We start from the raw sequence: 22150 nt of genomic DNA on the forward strand, positions 1-22150 counted from the left end.
AATCCGTCCGCCTCTCTTTGTTGCTCGAAAGACACATCAATAAAACAAAAAATCAGATATGTTAATCTGTTAACCTAAAAAAAATGTTAATATTCGTAAGTGTATATATGTATTTTCCTGTGCATTAAAAAATTCAGTTGCTAGTCAGCGTCTGCCCCGTCTCTCCTCTTTTTCTAGTTCGTAATCTTTGATTTGTTTTTTCCATCATGAACAAGTACCAACTAGCCCAATTGACAGTCCTCCTGCAAAAAAATCAGAAACTACGAAGTCGGACTTGTTGAATAAATGCATAAGCCGTTCTGATAAAAACTGAGCCCCTCTCAAATAGCATGCAACGCTGGAAAGACGTTCTTTTCAGGTACAATATAGGCAGTCTGATGCCAAAGTAGGAACGTCCTGGGGCCTTTTATTAAAAATAGCGACATTGAACTCCACGCATACATATGAAGTGCTATATACTAATCCCCTTTAGAGCCGGCGTCTCTTTTGCACACACATGCGTTGTTAAGGAGACGTGTTTATGCGCCATAGAAGCACTGGGATACCAAACTAAGGCCGCGCGAACTAAATACCTCAAGTGAACCGCATTTTTTTAAAGTTGGCTTCACTGCTATACAAAGATGCCTTGGTGAGAAGAGATTTTTGAGGGCGATACAGGGATTCGGGTATTCCAATATGAGTGCCCCAGCGCCTTTTTAAAGGGAAAGATTTCTTGGTGGGACCGATGGAGTTCTGTCAAAAAATAATGCATTTCCCTGTAGACCAACTGGTCGACTGGAAAGCTCTGATAAGGTCGCTGGACACGCGGCGCGTGAGTGAAACAGTGCTACCATTGTGTCAAAATGGTACTCGAAAATCGCGAAAAAGGCACGGTTCTTGATAAGACAATACACGCATCGATCATGAAGGAGGAGTACAATAGCAAACATATATCTCATAAACCCCGTATGTTTTCTACAAACACACGTGTGTTTACTACACGTATTTCTAAGGACAAGGACGTGGGTGCGATCCCCGGCTGTGGCGGCCGCTTTTCTGATGGAGGTGAAAAGCGAAAGAGCCCGTGTGCACGAGATTTCTGCGCACGTTAAAGATCCCCAGGTGGTCAAAATTAATCCGGAGCCCTCCATTACGGCGCGCCTCATCACCTGCATTGCGTCGGCGCGTTAAACGCAACAGTCAATCAGTTTACTACACGTGTTGCGTGGCACTCCAACGAAGTAGGATCTATGGCGAACAATGTGCACACAAGAAAAATAGCGACCCTTCCCAACCTCGCGCACCCATTCTCCTAAAATGACTGTCAATTAATGTGTAGACATGCCAGGACGACACACAGCAGGAAAAAAGTTTTTTTAAACAAGAAACACTGGGCATTCTAAACTTTTCTGGAGCTTAAAAAAATTGAAGCGGTCGTTTTTGCCGTTGTCGCTTTTCGTCCTTTTTCAGCAAGCCTCGCGCGAAGTCTACATTTGGTCCCTTCTTGATAGAAGCCCAGCTTTGTCACGGTATCTCTACACACACGAATCGATTAGATCGATTGGGAAGTTTTGTGCGCGGTAGCCACGATAAAAGCATTGCAATCCACTTGGAGTGCGCCAACTAGATAAGCGGTCGTCGTTGTGTTTCAGAGGCGGCGGTGCAGTGCCTGAAAGGACGTTTTTTATTGCGTGACATGAAATAAGCCTTGACGTTATTTTCTGAAGAACCCCAAGTGGCGAGATTAATATCTAGTTTCCCACTAGGTCGTGGCTCATAGGCCATGTACAGCTTCAGCGCGTGAAATGCAAGTTTGAATCGACGTTGCTACGGTAGCCCCGTTTTACAGAACACGCATGGTACAGCTCACACGCGTATGGGACAAGTGTGGAACAAGAAAACACGAGACCAACTGTGGAAACGCCTAGACCAGTTATTCCGGCAGGTGAGTGGAAAAGCAGCAGGTTATGATATTCTCGTTTCGTTTCGTTTCTGTATCGAGCCCTGCGTGCTAGAGTAGGGCGGTCGCGATGCAGAGCCCCCGTATTATCCGTACTATGCCGGCATGTGATAAACGCACGTCTACTCTGCTTAGAAAAGTCAGATCTCCCGGCGTCCCCGGTGCTTTTCGTTAATGAGATGGAAAACAAAAAGAAAAATTACACCATCTTCCCGTAGGGGAACCCTGAGTAGTATGCGAAGCAGACATGGGGTCGGCTGAAGTTCCCATTAGTTTTAAGTTCATCGTTTCCGTTGACGTTCAGCTTCGCGTGCCTTGGTTGTATCAGTAGCTTCTTGGCGTAGTTTGAATGAGTGAAGGGCGTAAGGCGCGTGCGTAGCACATGGTCCGATGCCGGTTTGTAGTGCAGTGGGAAGAGCACCACGTGCCTCACGTTGCGGCCAGAGAGTCGTAATATCGAAACCGGGCGCCGCCTAACTATTTCTTTTTATAGTGGACTTCTCTTTATAGTGAAGAGACGCGCATACGCAGTAGAGTGCGGACGGCGGACAACGACAACGACGAGGGAGGGACACAGCCCCGAGCATGAGATGCTTCGCATCTAAAAATATTGGCTCCGATCCACGCTGCGAAGGTGCTTGGACTGCGAAGCTGTAAACGACACCCACAGCGATTACCTTTGCGGCGTCCCTTGAATTCACACACGTGGCTCTGTGAAGAGTGAAACCAGAGTCTCTGCCCGCCGTTGCCTGGGGTCGGGGGGTGCGGCTTCCCGAACGCAGCAGCGTCGGCCACGGCCGGGCAAGAGCGGCGGACGCCGCAACCTCCCCCCGCCACCCGTCGGCAAGACGATGGGCTCCATGCTCACCTTCTCTTCGTGCCCAGGTTTGATCCCCAGCGGTGCCAATAGTCTGTTTGCGTAGCCTGGGTGTAGCCAGTAGCCATTAGTAGCCTGGGAGCTTTCTATGTGTTCCCAGTAGTAGTCTGGGAGTTTTCTGCTCACGCGGACACCAAAATTTCGTTGGCTGGTTATAGGTACACTGCTTCGCAGTAAAACACCTTGCCTCGAGAATTTGATGCAAGGGCCCAGGAGGTACAATGCAACTTTCAAATTGACAGTTGAACTCTTACTTACAATTTAGTTGAAAATTTGGCAAATGTGGATTTGTTTAAAGAGGGAGAGAGAGAAGGCTTTAATGAGTACTGAAGAGTGGGTTCGGATAGGATTTGAAACAGGGCCTCGGGAATGCGAAACCAGCGCTCATCTCCCCACACCAGTACTGTTCGGTGACTCTAGCTGACCGAGGGTGGACCTAATCAATGCGGTGTTGCCTTCTACTTAATACTCACTGTTTTAAACATATGTTGAAGCGAAAATGAGTCACTGGAGCATGCTAATAACGGAAGTAGCACATTGCCCAGTATGAAAGTTCGTTGCAGGTAAATGTGCATTTTGCTTGGCGATCGGAACGCGGGTATGCTCTGACTTGAGTACCGAGATGAGAAGAAAATGATGCAATGGGAGAAGGCTGATGATAAAAAATTATCGGAGCGCTATAGAATCCTTACGTACCCGCCTCTGTGGCTCTTAGAAGGGGGGCAATTAGGCTGGTTGGTGCATGTTTAAAAATGTAAGAAACAGCGCAAAGGACAGCACGTAGAGTAGAAGACAAACATGCGGCGCTGACTAACAACCAAGTTTTATTGCTTGCAAGCGGCTTATATACACATCTACAAAGCAATGGAAAGAGAAAAGGAAATTACAGATGGCATGAAATGTACATAAGTTCTTGTCACATGGTCATCGATACGTAAGGCCCAGTTGTACATTTGAAAGGTACGCGATTTCATTTTCATACAGAAGCACGGAAGGTTTGCGTACACATTTATCGCCCCTCTGACTAATGCAAAAGGCTTCAAAAATTTCACGTGTGCGTTTGTTTGCATATCTTCGAATGATCAAATTTTGGTTCGCACTTACACTGGCGACAATGCGCACCTAGGCGACCGCCGACATTCGATTTTAGTGAATTTGCATGCTCCTGGAGCCATAGATTGATACAACTTCCCGTCTGACCCACATAGCTTCGTTTGCAATTCTGGGGGATTTCGTAAACGACATTCTGACGGCAGCCTACGTACTTCGTTTTGTGGTTAATCTAACATGGGTTGTGCTTTCTACCAATTTTATTCAGCATCGCACAGAGCTTGCTCAGTTTGTTGGGCGCGGACATAGCAACTTTTGCGCACCCTCTTTCGGCAATCTTCTCAACTTTGTGCGATACCTGATGCACGTGTGGAATGACGGTTGTCCGGCGTTTTGCGTTCTGATTTTCTCCGTTAAGTAAAGGCTTGTTCCATTTTTGCTTCCGGAGATCCTTTCAGTGACCGAAGCGTTGTGCTGCTGAGCGCAAGGACGCGGGTTTGATCCCGGCCGCGGTGGCCTCTTCTTTTCTGATGAAGGCGAAAGGCAAACACTCCCGTGCGCCAAGATTAGGGCGTACGTTAAAGGTCCCCAGCTGGTCAAAATTAATCCGGAGCTCTCCCCAACGGCAACACAACTCATTGATCAGCTGATGTGGCTATGGCGAGTTAAACCCCATCATCTAAACTAAGTCAGCTTACGTTCTTCGAAGTATACTTCAGTGAAACAGTCGTGTGAGAGAGAGAACAACTTTAGGAGGAAAGATGAGAAGATCGCGTAAAAGTTGTTCCCAAATCTCAGGAATTCATGTGCCGTCTTGACCGCGGCTGCCCTCTCGACGAGGATGAGCTAGTCAGGGAAGGTGGGGATAGCCAGCAGTGTCTTTCACTGCTCCTGGGGGATGGGGTAGGAGGCAGGAAGGAATAGTATCAAGATAACCCAGCGCTATGAGCGTAGCAGAAGAGCATTCCTACACCCGCATCGAAACATCACACATCACCAGCAAACGACTCTTAACTTCTTTGATCAAATACACATATATCATAATACAGATTCGTGGCTTCTCAATATAGACTTCCGATTGCTCTGCGGTATTGTAAGCAATGACGCCGAAAAATGGAAAACGAAGAAAGAAGATCAAAGACAGTGTAGCAGTGCTTTGAAAAAAAGCGTGCTGTGGTTTTTTGTTTTCACCGCGGTTTTCTTTTTTCTACATGCCATCACCTCGATCTCACCAAAGAAGAAAGCGTAATCTTTCGCCGCCTCCAAACAAACACCTACGCACACGGAATAATCATGCACCGCGTTTACCCCACGCAATTTCTGTATCTCTGTAACTTTCCGTAACTTTCTGTTGTGGCGTTGTCTTTTCCACCTGCGGATGATTGATTGATTGGTTTAACGCGCGCCGTAGTGGAGGGCTCCGGATTAATTTTGACCACCTGGGGATCTTTATCGTGCGCCGAAATCTCGAACACACGGGCGTTTTTGCTTTTCGCCTCCATCAGAAAAGCGGCCGCCGCGGCCGGGAATCGAACCCGCGACCTCGTGCTCAGCAGCGCAACGCCTTAGCCACTGAGCCACCTTTTTTTTTTTTTTTTTTCTTTATTGCCGGTCTTCGACATAACGCAAGTCATTCAACACACCACATACAACAGGCACACATAAAAAGCTGCCAGTCGTGACTCCGACTTGGCTTTGTCATTGGTTCATTACTTAATAGCAGTTAGTGTTTCAACTAAATCCAACCACTCAGGAGCAGGCTGTAGCGTTCTTTGCCCCTCAACAAATTGTGCAACGCTTTCCCGCAGTAACTGCCGCGCCGGTCGAGCATTCGCGTCGCCATGGAGCCAGGCCATGCGCGCACGCCAGATGCTATGGAGGCCCAAAAGCATCACTAAGTCGTAGGGGACCCCTTCTTCATTGTCTGTGCATAGATACCGGATACCATGTGAATTAAGTGTGAATTCTTTGTGTAGTGTTCGTTGCATCACATCCCAAAAGTGTACCGCCATCCAACAGTGTATGAAAACGTGTTCTATGTTCTCTGGTTGTTTGCAAATTGTGCAGTCTGTACCCCATGGTGTCTCTAATCCCTTTTCTTTTAACCATGTTTTCACTGTTAGTGTCCCTGAATGAAGTTTGAAGAAAAAAGACTTCACCCCCGACGGCACAGGCATCCTTTTCACTCTCTTGAGTACGTCCTGCCCTGGCCCTGCACTGTACAGCGCTCTATAGCGCGGAACAGGGAACAGACTATCACACACATCCTTGTACAATTTTTTCCGCGACACTGTACTCAAGTACTGCATAGAAAAACGAGTCGATAGGAACCTTGCCGACATTACAACCTCTTTAAAATAACCCTGAATCCGCCCCTGAATATGCACACTTGACACAACCAATTCCGGTAACGCGTGAGACAGCCGCACTTGGCAGACTGTCCGCAAGAAGGGGTCGCTCGTATCTCTCAAAAAGAGAAATCTGCTCACTAACTGGCGGACAAATAGATGGGTCAGTCCAAGACCGCCCTCCTTGACCCGCCGAAACAGATTATCCCTGCTACACCTTTCCCAGGAGGAAGACCATATAAACACCGCGAATGCTCGGTGCATTCTTTGCACATTCACACGTGAGCAATGTAACACTTGCATAACATACCACAGCTTGGCAACAAAAAATAAATTACATACGGTCGCTTTCGCAAACATTGATAGAAAGGCCCCTTTCCACTTTTCCCCTTTTTCCCGTATTTCCTGCGTTTGGGCCCGCCAGTACGGTTCGCTGTCCTGGTAGCATTCAAGCGGCGTACCAAGGTACTTAACAGGGCTGGTTTCCCAACTGACGTTGGCGAAATAGTCCGGTGTTGATGGCCAGTCCCCGTGCCAGAAACCCAGGCACTTCCCCCAGTTTACCCCGCTGCCCGTAATTACCCCAAATCGTTTCACACTGTCAACTGCAGTTCTAACACTCTCCTTCGTGGTACAAAAAACAGCAATGTCATCAGCGTATGCGAGAAGTTTCACTTCCGCCTCACACAGCTGAAACCCGCGAATGTGTTCGTTTTCGATTATCTTTAAACACAGAGTTTCAATATACAGACAAAATAAAAGTGGGCTTAGAGGGCAGCCCTGGCGTACCGACCGTTCCACGCTAATGGGGGCCCCCAGAGTCTTGTTAACTATTAATCTCGTGGTGCACTTCCGGTACGCCAGAGCCACACCCTCTTTAATGACTGTCCCTACATTCACATAGTCCAAAATAAGTAACAACAGTTCATGGGAGACACAATCAAAAGCTTTCTCCAGGTCGAGCTGGAGAATAGCCACACGAGCTTCGGCAGCGTCACAGCATTCTAGAACACACCTTGCCTTATGCGTGTTGGTGAAAATCGTCCGTCCTTTAATGCCACACGTCTGATGTGTTCCTACCACTTGAGTGACGATTGTTTGCATTCTCTGGGCTAACACCTTCATAAAAATCTTATAATCTACATTCGTCAAAGTGATTGGGCGATATGCTGTTACCTGTTTAAGCTTATCTGTGTTGTCTGTTTTAGGTATTAGTATCGTGTGTGCCTGTGCGTATGACAAGGGCAAAGCCTTGCGTTCCAGAGCCTCGTTAAAAAGTGCTGCCAAGAGTGGCGCAAGCTCGGCTTTAAACGCCTTGTAAAAAGCCGCGCTTAGCCCGTCAGGTCCTGGCGACTTTCCTGGGTTTAGGTTATTGATGGCACTTTCGACTTCAGCAGGTGTTATGGGCTGCTCTAACCTTTCTTTACTGTCTTCGTCGATTCTCGGCATTGCGCCGAGGAACTCGGTTTTAAATGCCTCCAAATCAACCATGCGAAAAGCAAACAATCCTTTGAAGTAGTGAAAAAAAGCCCGCGCGATTTCATGCTTATCGTCCGTCACCCTTCCCTCAAACTCTATCTGTCTTATCTCGTTACGTCGCGCGTTCGCCCGCTCTAAACCCATCGCACGCTTAGTAGGCGTTTCTCCGGACGCTAACTGGTCTACTCTCGCGCGCACGAGAGCTCCCCGATAGCGTTCGTCGTCCAGCACTTCAAGTTTTTGTTTAATTTTTGCAATATCTTCTTTGAACACCCCAGGCGCTTTGCACTCTTCGCGTGTTAGTTTCTCTAGGTTGGATCTTAGTGTTTTTTCAATAATTTTTTGTTCATATTTAATGACCGTGGACCTTTCTATGGCCCTCAGTTTCACGTCCTGTTTACACTCCTCCCATTGTTCGCAGATTTTACCCCCCTCTATTTCCCGTATTTTATTATTCACTGTTTCCACAAAGTCCCCGTCCATGAGCAACTTGTCGTTTAACTTCCATAGCTCCCACTTAAAGGGATTGGTCCGTTTTTTAAATCCTAGGTTGCACACAACCAAGCAGTGGTCCGAAAAGGATACGGGTTTTACGGCGTACCCTTCGCATTTCCCAATCAAGTCGGTTGTCACATATACCCTATCCAGTCTGGCGTGGCTAACACCCTGAAAATGTGTGAATTTCACATCACGTTCGCTTTCCAAGCATTCGCCCACGTCCACTAATCCAAAATAATCTATTATATCACACAACAGTACAGTACTTTCGTCTCTAAAAGGAGTGGTGCTAGCCTTGTCGCGCGATGACAAGACGCAGTTAAAGTCGCCTAACACGACTAGCCGCTTTTCTGCGCATAGATAAGGCCGTACGTTACTGAAAAATACAGTTCTTTCTTTAGCGTCGTTCGGCGCATACAAACAGATAAATCGCCACTGCACTTCAGCAAACGCCACATCAGCAATCACAAGCCTGCCCGATAAACCGGAGAAGACATGTTTAACAACAAGGCTCGGCAGTTTTTTGACAAACAACAGGCAGCCAGCGGAGAGGCCAACTGCATGGCTTACACATACAAAATACCGCGACGTGAAACGTCGCACCATGTCCCCGGTCTCATCCTCCCCTTCCACTTTCGTCTCCTGAACCGCTAGTATATCCACGTCCAAGTCAGTCAACAGGCGATATACTTGGCTCTGCCGTCGCTTACCCGAAAGGCCTCGGACGTTTAGGGTTGCAAGGTTCAGTGACTCGCAAGGCTCCATTTCCACTCTCATACTAGAAACCGGGGACATGGTGCTTACCTCTCACGTCCAGTGCTCCGTTAGGGGACGCCTTTGGGCCCCGGGTCGTATAGGTGCGTTGATGCCGATACCGCCACCCCTGTCGTTCTGCGCTCCGATACATTTGTCTTGAGCCGCGTCGTCGAACGACGCCCTGGCGTCGCCTTCATCGGCGGCTCGTCGGCCTGGGCTGTGATGTCATTTGCGTCACCCTCGGCAACGCCGACGTGGGCCCGCTTGGCTACAGTAGTCTCGGTCACTTCCATGGCATCGGGGTTCTGACTTGCCGTTAGGTGGTTGTCCGTTCGGGTGACGCCGTCTTTCGACAGGTCTCCCGCATCAACAGGCTTCCCCGTGGCTCCACTGTCGCCGCCCCCTGCTGCCGCGATGGCCTCGTCCTTTGCCTCATCGGCTGCCTCCTCCGGCCCCAGGTCCCCGGACCCCTTGGCAGCTTCCGCCGCCTCCGCCGCGTCCATGATGTACTCGGTGGCCAGGTCAGTGCCAGCGGGTCCCACAGCGCTCGCGTACGAGCGCTCACAGTGAGTGTCAGTGTGGCCGAAACGTCTACACCGGGAACACCTCGGCACCTTGCACTCACATCTGACGTGGCCTTCGCCGTGACAACGAAGGCACTGCATAGGCCGCCCGGGTGCCACGACGAGAGCTAGCTCCCCAGCGACGCGAATTTGGTGGGGCAGGTCGCCTAGCTTCAGCCCGGACTTGAGCTTGAGTAGCACAGTCCTCGTCGTCGACGTTTTCTCGTTGACACCCGCAACACGCCACCGCTCTCTGGTCACCTCGCTGACACTGCCATAGGTTGAAAATGCCGAGCGAATGTCTTCGTCCGCCACCCCGTACAACAGCCAGTGGAGCTTGAGCTTCACTTCCTGGTTCTGCGGGTCAATCACGAGGCAGCGACGCCCCTTCACCACCATCTCGGTAGCGGCCAGCATCTTCCTAGTTGCGTCGGCGTTCTTGAAGGTCACTGCCCAGACGTGGTTGATTTGGTAAGCGCCCAAGGAAATAACCTCGGGCAGCGCACCATGCTGGGCCAGAGCGTCCCTGAAGTCTTCGACCCGGTATGGTCTTCCCTTTACGTCAGCGTGAAGGAAAACTGTGTTTGACACAATCCGTCCGGTAGGCAGCGTCGGCAAGATAATCTGATAGTCCTGTTCTTCGTTTCCCTCGCTCCTGTTTCCGCGGCTGGCTTCGGCCGCTATCACCGCTCGGTGCGAGCTCATGATTACACGACCGTTCACAGCGGTGCCCGGAAGTGGAATGACCACTGAGCCACCGCGGCGGGTCATCTGCGGATCAGTCCTCTTCTACCCTCCCATAAGCGAAGCAGCTTGGGATCGATGCTAGGCACTTGCGTGGTGGTCTTTATTTTCTGGGTCGTGGATCTCATGTCCTCCCGTACTCATCTGGCCCATTCCTGTATGCTTGTAATCTCGCTAGGTAACTCTTGGCTTCCCGGCGTTCGAATAGCCGCCGCTGCTGCACTCACAAGCACAGTGCACAGAACAACAGTACCCTACACAGACCTCAAGCCACACATAAAACAAGAGCTACGTAAAACATGGCAAAAGTATTGCAGTGAACAGACAGACAACAAACTAAACTTTGTAAAATCACACTTCGGACGATACACAACCCATTCCCACAACACACACAGAACTTGCCATAGCAAGGTTACGGATAGGCCACACACATTTAGCACACTCCCACCTGCTCACTGGATCACCAAGACACATGTGCAGCGCGTGTGGAGAGGGCCTAGCCATACTCCACATACTCATTCACTGCAAGGCACTTGACACAACACGACGCAAACACTTCCCACAACAAAACACACAACACATCCTACAACACCCGTCGTACTTTTTAGAAGACGAATCAATGTTTTCTGTGAAACGCGTTTTTGAATTCCTCACTGATGTCAAATTTTTACATCTCATTTCCTGTCATGCATCTTGATTTTCCCGTCATTTATTATCATGCATCTTGACAACCTGGCCCTTTACAACAGTCATCTACATTGCCGTGTGTCTTACTTCACATTTATTTTTACTGAAATGCATTTAATTAACTTTCATTTCACCCTCATGAAATAGCTTCCTCTGGCACTCTTTCCCCTTAGTAGCCCTTGCGCCAATAAAATCCACACATCATCGTCATCCACAACTTCTTATTCGCCGCCGCCCGGCGCGAGCTCGTGCTCTTACCTCGAGCGTCTTGCTCCGAACCTCGGCTGAATGAGCTGTGAGCTTGGCGCATCTTGCACGTGTCGTCTGCTCTGTCGTTTTTTCCCGGGCTATCTTCGTTTATGGCATTCCTTCTAGAGAGAGAGAGAGAAGCTCTTTATTAAAGGAGGAAAGGCAGAGAGGTTTGCCAACATGGGTACGTCGACATGCTACTCTGCAGGAAGGGGAACGGGGAGAAGACAGATGAGTAGTAAAAAGAAGAGTAGTAGGTGAAAGAGGAAAAAAAAAAAAAAAAGAGAGGGTCATATAAAGGGACATGCGGCGTAGCACAGACTGACCGCTTAAGGGTGGCTATAAAGTCTCGGTGACGCCAATATCTTCAAGATACCCAAATAGAGCATCCAGGACTTTCCGTTGAGATGACGGAGAATGCCATGGTCCAAGTAGCAGGCTCAGCGTAATTGGTCCAGGGTGAAGACATGTCATCCTTTGCTCTAACCGACTCCTTGCGTCAATGTAGGCGGAGCACTCTAGCAGGACATGCTCGACGGTTTCGGGGGCGCCACAGTTGTCGCAATGTGGGCTTGTACTTTGGCCTATGCGATGTAAGTAGGCATTAGTGAACGCCACATTAAGTCGCAGTCTATGAAACAGTGTTTCCCGCCGGCGAGGTAGTCGTTCTGGCAGCCTCAGTCTTATCTGTGGGTCAATTGAGTACAGAAAATCATGATGATGTTCCGGAAGGGTCCATAAGCGATTTCTTTCTGCTAGAGCTAGGGCCTTGGTCATAGCTGAGGCATCATTTTTTGTAAAGAAAATCTTTCTTTTGTTTTTCATTTCTAGGCCCCTGCGTGCAGCCTCATCTGCTCTCTGATTTCCTAGGACACCACAGTGTCCAGGGAGCCACTGAAAGGTTACGCGATGGCCAGCAGCGTAAGCGAGATGGTGCAGATATTTTACTTCGCGCTGGATGTGGTCGTGGATGCTTCTAGTCGTTGTGGTTCCTTCGCATCACACGCCTCTACGAAAGTGGGTATTATAACAGTGAAGCCGGCTGTCGAGAATGTTAGAGCGTGAGCACAAGGGGCGTATGCGTATGCGCACATCTTACTATACCATTTCAAAGGTGCTAGTCTTTTGAGGTTCTCAAACGCAAAAAAAATGGCCCAGCTTGCACTAATTGTGCAAGCTGGGGTGGAAGGGGGGGGGGGGGGGCGGAGCGGACACACTGGAACAGCCTTGTAAAATCCCGCTAAACTTGGACTCACCCGACATTTAGACTAGCCTAGCAAGAAGATCGGAAAACCTAACAAAACTTAGCAAAGCCTAGCAAAACCATATAAAACTTAGCAACACCAGAAGCAGCTAGGTCGGCCACCGGCTGCGCTGTATTTTCTTTTTTTGCAACTGAACACCTATTGCAGACCCTTTCCACCCCCCAAAGAATACCAAGGGGGTTGCAGTTGGCCAACACCCTTTTCAACAAACAAAATGTAATAAAGCTACAAATCAGGATATGTGAACCTAAGAAAAGGGCTGAATGACTTCCCAACACCCTTATTCCACGTGTACTACACCTTTTTGGGCAATAAGAGTGCAAAAATATTTAGTCTGTTCGCCACACCAATGACACAAATGGTGGGGCTGAGTTTACCAGCACTGTTTACCAGCACCGGTTAGTACCTCTTCGCTAGTCAGTACGCCACCAGCATACGCACGACAACCTGTGGGACACAAACTGCCAGGAATACTAGACTAGCAAGTTCTACTCAGCGAGCTGGCGTAGCAATCATGACGGGAACTATACATTGTGTGCTGGCTAACAACAAAGCGAAATACGTAAAAAAATACAGCGCAAGCAATTTCGCCTTCATAACTGGTCGATGACCTTCCACGGACAGAGTGAAAAAGCAAAATGCAGGAGCCCGGGTCTGAATTTAAAATAGCGCTTGCCATTTTAAAACCGTAATGGTGTATGACCAGCGCGTATTTTGCCCTTCCCGGTCAGAAGACCTGAAGTGTCTGTTTCAGAAACTGCACGCAACAGTAGCGAATCGTACTCCCCGATCCGAGCAGGCGAATGATGACTAACACCTAACGTAAATTTTTTTCCATACTGAGGGGGAGCCAGAGAACAAAACGAGCGGACGCAGTCGGCGAGTCATAATGACACATATTATGCCAGGTCCTTGTGAAGGCGAGCTACATCGTTCTCTGCACGTTGCGGAAGGTACGCCCATTCGCGTTTAGGAATCAATGCAACCTCCATGCAACAGAACGCAACTCACAAACTTTGGTGCAATTTGCAATGAACGCCAGCGCGAAAGCTTTCTGGCGTGTCAAAGAGTGGCGGCAGCTAATCGCACGCATCAAGGCTAGCACCGTAACTGTCGTAGAATGAACTGTGATGCAAGATCCGCGGGAAAGCGAAGTAACTTATTGGAATTCAGATTGTGAAGTTTAACTGGTTTAATTCAGCGGAGCTGCCCCTATGCTATGAGAGGCGCCGTAGTGGAGGGGCTCCGGATTGACGATCTGGGGATCTTTAACGTGCGCCGAAATGTAAACATGCAAGCGTTTTCGCCTTTCGCCTCCATCTGAATAGCAGCCACCCCGGCCGAGATTGAACCCGCGTCCATACCAGCAGCACAACGCCTTAGCCACTGAGCCACCTCAGCGGGTGATCGTAAAAAGAGCGCCGCCGTATAACGAGTAATGACAAATACCGATACGTTTAGGACCCCAAGGCCTCGGAGAGCGGCTTCTTCCACCACTACACGCCAGTCACCCATCTGAACCGTTTCGCCATTCTGATAAGGGAATACGCGAAAAATTAGGATGCCTTTTCCAGCGAATAGGGGCGCTCAGAATTTACGCTTTAAAACAGCCTATATATTGGCAGCTGTAACAAGAAAACCAATACCTGGAACTACGACACCGTACAGCAGCTCTTCCTGATATTTCCGTCATTGGGCGCAGCGGCGGTGAAGTGCACCTGCTTTGCAGCGAGCACACTACCCACGCAAATTCCCACACGAAACGTTACGAGCTCGAAACAAGACTCGCCGCTAGTATGCATAACAGTCGCTCCATGAGTCTTGACATGGGAAAGTATCAGTGCATCATGGCGTCAGACGTCCATCCAAATCGTATTGGTAAATCAACACGCCAGGAGGGAGTTAATTCCCCGCGGCCCCACAGCAGGAGTGCTGTGACGACACATTTTTGAAGCTAAGTGCAACCGCGCAGTTAACAAATGGCTGTGTGCACGAGTGGATACCGCAAGATGCAACCATTAATGAGCGAGCGGCTCCTGCTACGAAAAGGAGCTGAGCAGCGGCGGCCGCGCCGGGAGCGGCCGGTCAGCTGATCGGCAGTCGACCAAACCCGCAGCCTCTCACGTAGTCGCCGCTGGGTCGTTAGCGCTTTCCATTGGGCGAACAGGAGCACTTCTAACTGCACCCAAAGTGCTCTGGCGAGTTCTGGCGTCTTCCAGTGGTCGGGCAGGAGCAGGGGCGTTGTGTTTCATTGGTCGATGAGGAGCACTTTTTTGGCGCCGAGAGCAGCCGAGAGCAGTTCTCGGTGCTCCGTCGCCAGCGGCGGAGTAACAGGGAACGCCAAGGAAGTCACATGACCTCTTTTGCGTCACTTCTGGTTTTATCCCCGGGTGCGGAGGAAAAATGGCGAAATCCAGCAGCCGTGGTAGTCGCTCGGCAGCAGCTAAGTGCGGCCGTCTGGACAAGGAATTGCTGCTACATTTAGATGATGAAAGCACCACAGATTCAAGCGCAAGCTCATCATCGGACAGCAGCAGCAGCGACGACGACGACGATTTCACATTGCATGAGTTTATGTTCTAGCACCTGTTCACCCCGCCGGAACAGCGACCGAAGGTAGAGTCGTATCTGGAAAAGACTGTGGACGCTGTTATCGTTTGCAGCTAATTTTTGGGAGACACGATGGTGACCCCTTTATCATGAACATGAACATACGCTCGGCTTCTTCATTCGTCGCCATGCGGAAGGCAGACACAAAACCACCGGCACGTATCTGGCAGAACTGGCGAGGAATAACTGCGTGCGGACATCACGAGTGCGCGAAATGCTCCGGGAAGCGAGCACGGGAAACGTTTGGTCACATGACTCTTGATATCTCGCCCTCCCCCTCTTTTCACTGCTCCCGGAGCAGCGCGAATGTTTCATTCGCGGAACGAAAGCACACGTCTCCGTTACCCCCGTGTTAGAGGGACCCTACCCGTGTGCTGCTCTGGCTGCTCGCTCCACTTGCTCCTGTTCGCCCAATGGAATTCGCCGCCGCGTTCGCCGAGAAACAAAGTGAGGCCGGGCCTCCTTCTGTGCGCGTTGCACTGGACCGAACGGCTTCGAGCCGTGGTCGGCCATACAGCTGCACCAGACTTCAACCAAGCCAAACCAAGACTCAACCAGACTAAGCCAAGCTTTTGCTTTGCACATCCAAGGTTAGCTGAGCTAAGCTGCAACCATTTTTTCTCCTTTTATTTTCCTCTTCAGGATTCACTTTTCCATCGGCTATTGCAATTATCCTTATTAAGTCCTTTGATTTAGGCTGAGATTTTTATTTTCGAACCATGTTAGTTAACCGATGGATCCCTCATTTGGTGCGGTTAGTTCGATGAGGGGCATTATCATCGTTATCACCACAATTGTCATCGTCATCACTGAAAGATGAGTGGCCAGTTGTGAGGAGGAAGAAGCTGGAGGACGAAGCTCGAGGAAGAAGACCGCCCCGTCAGCTATGTCACGCAGTACCACGTCCCCGGAAGTCGACCTGCAGGAGGGCCTGTCCGAGACCGCCGTTTCGGACGAGAGCGTGGGGAGGCGTCCGGGCTCCCTCTCGTCACCCACCACAGGCTTGCCTCGATCAGAAATACAGCTGCCCCGACCACCCAGCCACATGCCGTACCTGGCAGTTTGCAGCGTTGGTGTACTCATGGTCGTCGCTGGCATCGCTGTTACAACCTACAAGCTGCACGCAGGCGAAGCAGTCGTCACACTTTTCAACCGCTCTATGGGACTCATGCGGGTGTCCAACGGGTCGCCGTCTTACAGCGTTGGTTCAGGAGCCGACCACTGGCATCTTACCAAGCGTGAGAAGAAAGTGTTCTTCACTGAGCATAGCTGCAACAATGACGTATGTGTATGGATTGAAAACTACCTGCGCGGACGGCTGAATTCGAGTGTGAACCCCTGCAATGACTTCCACGCCTACGTCTGCTCCCGGCACTGGGCGTCCCGTGACCTGGACGTACAGTCGAGGGCATACCGGGAGAGAGCCTCCGGCGTGATGATGATGGACGTAGAGAAGTTCTTCCGGAATTACCTGAAGCAGAACGAAGAGCACTACCACAAATACCCCGGAGTGTTCTTACACCAGGCCATCTCGCTATTTCCCAAGTGCCAATCTGAAGAGAAAAATGACAGGAACCTTACCTCCATGCGGAACCTGCTGCGAGAGTACAATCTAGGCAACTGGCCCTTCAAGAAAGCCCCTCGTGGCGCTAACATCGTCGCTGTGTCGGCTTTTCTGGACCGAGACATGGGAGTCTTCCCATTCGCGAGGGTGTTCCTACGGAAACCCTTCGAGGATGACCGCAGTTACACTATCCATATCGACGCACCAAGTCTGACGATGAAGAGATACAACCTGGCCTATCTAGACCAATCATCGGAGAACTTCACACAGAAGGTGGCATTAGCGTTGTCTCTCTTCGATGCTAATCAGGACGTACTTCAGCAAGCGGAAGATATCGTGCTTTTGGAAAAGCAGCTGCACAATATAGCGACTGTACCCCACTTTATCGGGTTTCCGGGCAGGGTTAAGCGGTTAGTACAGCTGGACCATAAAGGAATTTGGGACTGGAAAAAATATCTAACAATACTGTTCCAAGACATCGAGACATTCGAGAACGACAAACCTGTCGCCATTATGGATCCCGACTACATCAGCAAAATGCCTACGATTCTCGATGAAACAGACACCGTGACTCTGTTAAATTATGTTGGCTACCGCCTAGTGGTGCACGTGTCTCCGCTGCTGGCAAAAGTTGCCAGCCCACTTCTGCGCCTCAGCCACGACCACTTCCTCGAGTTTGTCCCTGAACGGCTCCAAGCTTGCATGCATATGCTCGAACGACTCTACAAACACGGTATGCGCTTCTTTGGCCGGATGACATTCAGCAGAAGCAACTCTACCCTGCTGTTGAAGCACTATGACTACAGCATGGCAAGCCTCGAGATGCAACTAAAAAGCAGTATCATAGATCGCCTTCTCTCCTCATCATCGTGGCTGGATCGCTCCGCGATCGGTGTTGGCGTCGACAAACTGGAAAACATGCGCCTCATCTTTCTTGGCAGCGCCAACGACATCAACACTATCGCGAGCTACTACAACTTCAACGCCCAGCCTCTGGAACCCAGCCACCTCATCGAGAGTTTTCGAGAGATCCAGTCGGGAACAATGAATGTCTACTGGGAGACCAAACCGCCGAAGGATGACCTGGATGCGAGATACGACCACACCGCACTGTCTCCCGGACACGAGTACTTCTTCGGCCGAAACGTTCTTTTTATCCCGCACTCAAACATTGCCTTCCTGAACGACATCACGAAAAGCATCGACCCTCTCCTGTTCCCCCTCATCTTGGCGGAAGTCTTCCGAGGCATGTTTGCCGCTGTGGACAGGCGCGGCTCCTCGGTGGACCACAACCTCGCAGTCGCGACTTGGTGGAGCAACGACGAGATGAGCAAGTTCTCACAGTTGGAACTTTGCTTTCAGGACCAGTATTACGTCGTGATACGCGAATTGATCGGTGACAATTCCGAGGCACGCATAAGGTTGGACGAAAATATTGCGGACAATGCCATCCTTGGCCCGCTGTACGACATGTACATGAAGACACTGACGTCCCAAGATGGTGCGGACAGGCTCAAGGTGTCCATCGATGGACGTCAGCTCGACATGGAGCAATTATTTTTCGTTTTATACGCAGTTGGACTTTGTGATAACCCGAACCGGGACGCATGGGTACGGAAGCTCAAGTTCGGCGAGATTCCAGGCAGGCTTAGAATCAACATCCCGCTGATGAACTTCGCCAAGTTTTCGGCTGCCTTCAGCTGCACAACGGGCATGCCCATGAATCCCGTTCGAAAATGCACGATCTGGTAACTGTTCTGACGCTCTTCTAAGACAGCGCACACAGGATTGAATTGGCGCTTGCGTTTAAAAAGCGGCAGCACTTTCTATTCTCATTGTCTGTTGCTGAAGTTATATTTCGTGATTTTTCTATGTCACCTCCTGAGAACTTTTTTTTATCCTTGTCACTATTTGGCTCATTAAAAACTGTCAATCCTTGATAAGCATGTCTGCTGAAGTGTCTTGTGTCTCTCTTTTATGGGTCTGCGTATCAAAAAAAGGTTTACACCATGTCGAACTATACACTGAAGAGAACGCATGAAGACATATAAGGAGTTAATATTTTGTTCGAGTGCACGAGACAATTAACAACGGTGGAGACTTGCACATCGTGCGGTGGCTTACGTACAGTGAATCCTCTTGCTTGCGTCAATATTAGCGTCTAATCTATAGTGGTATTACGCAACCAGAGGAAATTCGAGATCATTTCAGGCGAAGAGGCTGTTTTACCACTGACACTCTCTTTCTTTGAAAGAGATATGCGGCATACTTCCCGAGGTTTCCTCCGCGATGTGCCGATTTCCGCTTTACGCGAAGAGTGGGAAGCAAGGCGGTACGCGAAAGAAGCCGAGGGCGCGACCCCACCCCTCCAACTAAAAAAGATGATACATTCGAGCCCGCTTTAGGAAGTGGGCAAGGCCCTTGAAGGAACGAGATCCTGCGGACGTCACTGTAGGTGATCGATGTAGACAACAAGAGATACCTGCAGAGAAAGCAAGCTCAAAAAAAGTGAAAAGCCACGCACCACAGCGCGCTGAGAGTCGGGGCCAGTGCCCAAAATGTACGTCACCGCAGTTTCCTGCTGTACTGTCTTTAGCTTAAGTGCGAGGCGGTTACTTCAGCTGAAACCTGATGTCCCAGTAACAGGAAGTTGAACACCCGTCGCAGTTTAGGTATAAAAGGCTAAAAGCACTTCTATAAGATAAGCTCAATTAGTCCGATTACGTGTTATGACATTTCAATGGCCAGAAATATTACTAGGGGAACTGAGGTCATCTCATGTGATTTGAATGCCAAAACACTATGATAACGAAAATCGGTGAATTGGCCGTTACCCTATGACAGCCGGTGACATCTTCGCGGGGCCATCCCCCTCACTGGTGCGTGGGAATTGCGGGTGGGTATGTTGGCATTGCAGCCAAATAGAGAATCGGTGAATTGGCCGTGACCTTCAGTCACGTATGCTACCGTCCGAACAACATTCGGAACTGCACACTGAGAAGGAACGATTCTGTATTAAGATGGCGTGGTGGAACCACCCTGACACCTACTCGACGGAACTGAAATATCATCGCGGCATGGCAGCGAGATTAATGCCATTACGCTTTCTCATTCAAAGTACTAAAATAGATCCAAGTGTAGCTCGCACGCCGTTTTCGTTGTGGCGTTACAGATGCAAAGTCGCTCTCCTGGCACCAGGCGTCGCTGTGTTTTTTTCGAGTTCCTGCCGATGACGGCAGTTGTCCTCTTCACTGGCCAATCTCTTTGAGTGGGTGTGTGACGAATCCGAAGATTACTGGGAACTTCTAGGAAAAAGGTGAGAAGTGTTCAGCACATTTGTCCCAACCTTTACGATAATAAATGCAAGTGGTGCACCCAGCGAACCACACCCACTCAAATGATGTGGGCTTCTCATACTCAGCCACAAACTCTACGAGCGCACTTACGCATTACCAGTGCGGAGCAGTAGGATGCCTTTTTGCTCAGCTTCGACCCCGGAATACAAATCAAGGGCTTCCAACTGGTCGAAGATGTCGCTCGCGCCCAAGTGCTGCTGGCCGCCATCTGAGATGGAGAAATACGCGAAGACTCCCACTTCACCTTCCTATTTTCACCCAGTTTTAAGGTAAAATAAAGTCAGCATCATCATCATCATCTCTATTCGCGTAAATTCACGAAACAAGTGCAGCACACGCGATGTAGCAGTAAGTTATCGCTAGGAGGAAGCCAGCCTTCGCATTCAAAGCACGTAGGCAGACTTCAAGGAGCCATGAAGACGAAATACAAGTTTGTTTCATTGAAAAGGATGCTTTGTCTTGATAACGATGGCACCAGTTTTATCGTAACTGGAGCTGTGGCAATTGCTCAGCCACTTTCGGGCGATTATTACGCGATGTCAGATAATCTTGTTCGTGCGATTGAGCCACTTAAGCCACTGCCAAGGAACCATGTCTGCGCGATTACTGCGGGGCCTCTAGTTCCGTTTGATTGTATCACTGTAATGCAAACGCATAGTTAAAACACAGAAAATTGTTTTAGTGCTGGCATGTATTACGTTGCTTCTTCCCATATTACGTCACCTTAACGCAAAATATTTCCTAATTCTCTTGGCAATGGAGCTATATGAGTTACCAAAGGATGGTTATTCGAAACTGAACAGACGTGTATTTTGTCTTCTTGGGTGTACGTCGAAAGCCATGTTTCGTGTGGGGTTGGTGTCGTTAACAGGGAATACAAAATCCTAATTATGCAAGTTATCTTGCTGAGCTGTTAGGGAAAATATATATCTTCAGAGGTTTTTTTTTTTTCGAACAGCGAAGAGTGGCTTACGTTGTTCCTTTTTTGCTGGCCGGGGTTTGTGTCGACATCCCCACATAAAAAAAAAGCAACTTACAGGTGCCATCTAAAGTAATTGGAGCACGGTCTCCTAAATTTACAAGAATTTCTTCTTCCGGCAACTGTCTGGCTGCAATGGTGCACATTTAAACGGGTCTTCTCTAATAGAAAAAAACACTTCCTGCAAACCGCTAACGGTTGTCATAAAGCCAATAAGCAGATATTTTGTGATATTCGCCAATCCTTGTTTCAATTACTTATGGTGGCACCTGTACTACCGGCGTCAAATGAAACGCGAACACGAAAATACGAACCTGAACCCACAAATTGCGCGATTTCTTTCCATGCAAGTCAAAATGATGCGTGGCTTAGTTACAAAAACAAAGTTGGGAAATGAGGATTTCCAAACATACGAATAGCAAGCCATTATATGATCTCTACCAATAGTATTTTTCAATTTCGCACGTTATGGTTCATATTTTTGTGTTCGTGTTTCATTTGACGCTGATGGTACATAGACAGGTACACACATAATGTAAAAGGTTAAGACACTGGTGCGGGCATGGCAAGACCAAAGACATCGATAATTGCTCTGAGTACTACTAGAGTGGGCACAAACCTGGGAAGAGCAGAAGAGCAGTTAGTTATGCCACAAGCCTGCTGTCGGTCCGCCGTGCCTATTGAAGGCGAAATCCTGCAGGTGGCAGTTTTAAATGGGCGGGACCTGCCGCCACGGGGTGAGGAGACGGCGCACTTCGCATTTACAATCGTTGATTGCTTGAAGGGCGAGGCACCATCCACGTGGATAACCCTTGATTACACGTGAAGCCATTGTGTAAATCCGGTTGAACGAACGCAGTGACAACAAAAATCAGAAAAACGTGAGAAAAGCAGAAGAGCGGCTTGCTATGCCACAAGACCGCTGTCGGTCCGCATGCCCGGCGTAGATGACAACGACCCGCCAGCGTACAGATGAGTGTGAATCTTGTATTCTTGTGAGATGTAATCAAATGGGAAGAACCTGAGAGCGAGAGTCGCAAGCCCAAGCCCTCAGAGTTTGGGCTTGGTCGATTCCTAGAGCTTTGATAGTTCGTTTCTAGTTGGGGACCAAAGCAAAAATGAAGGAGCACATCATGCCAATGTAAAACGCTTTGTACAGTCGGAGACGAGTTGGCGGAACAACTGC

The 22150-nt window shown here is 49.4% G+C and overlaps 2 protein-coding genes across 2 annotated transcripts in view; both read left to right on the plus strand.

Moving 5' to 3' along the window:
- Positions 1-1744: 1744 nt before the first annotated feature.
- LOC144179324 (alpha-mannosidase 2x-like) overlaps positions 1745-22150 on the plus strand; it is a 203510-nt gene continuing 183104 nt past the window's right edge. The window contains exon 1 of the mRNA XM_077707619.1: positions 1745-1924. Within this exon, the coding sequence (XP_077563745.1) occupies positions 1856-1924 (69 nt within the window). The 5' untranslated portion in view covers positions 1745-1855. The remainder of the gene's footprint in view (positions 1925-22150) is intronic.
- LOC144178830 (neprilysin-1-like) lies at positions 15952-18381 on the plus strand. Its single transcript, XM_077706959.1, has one exon. The coding sequence runs from the start codon at positions 15952-15954 to the stop codon at positions 18379-18381; it is 2430 nt and encodes an 809-aa protein (XP_077563085.1).

Source organism: Haemaphysalis longicornis, unplaced genomic scaffold, assembly GCF_048455015.1.
Source record: "Haemaphysalis longicornis isolate Haplotype H1 unplaced genomic scaffold, Haemaphysalis longicornis Haplotype H1 scaffold_4, whole genome shotgun sequence".
In the NCBI taxonomy this organism is placed as follows: Eukaryota; Metazoa; Arthropoda; class Arachnida; order Ixodida; family Ixodidae; genus Haemaphysalis; species Haemaphysalis longicornis.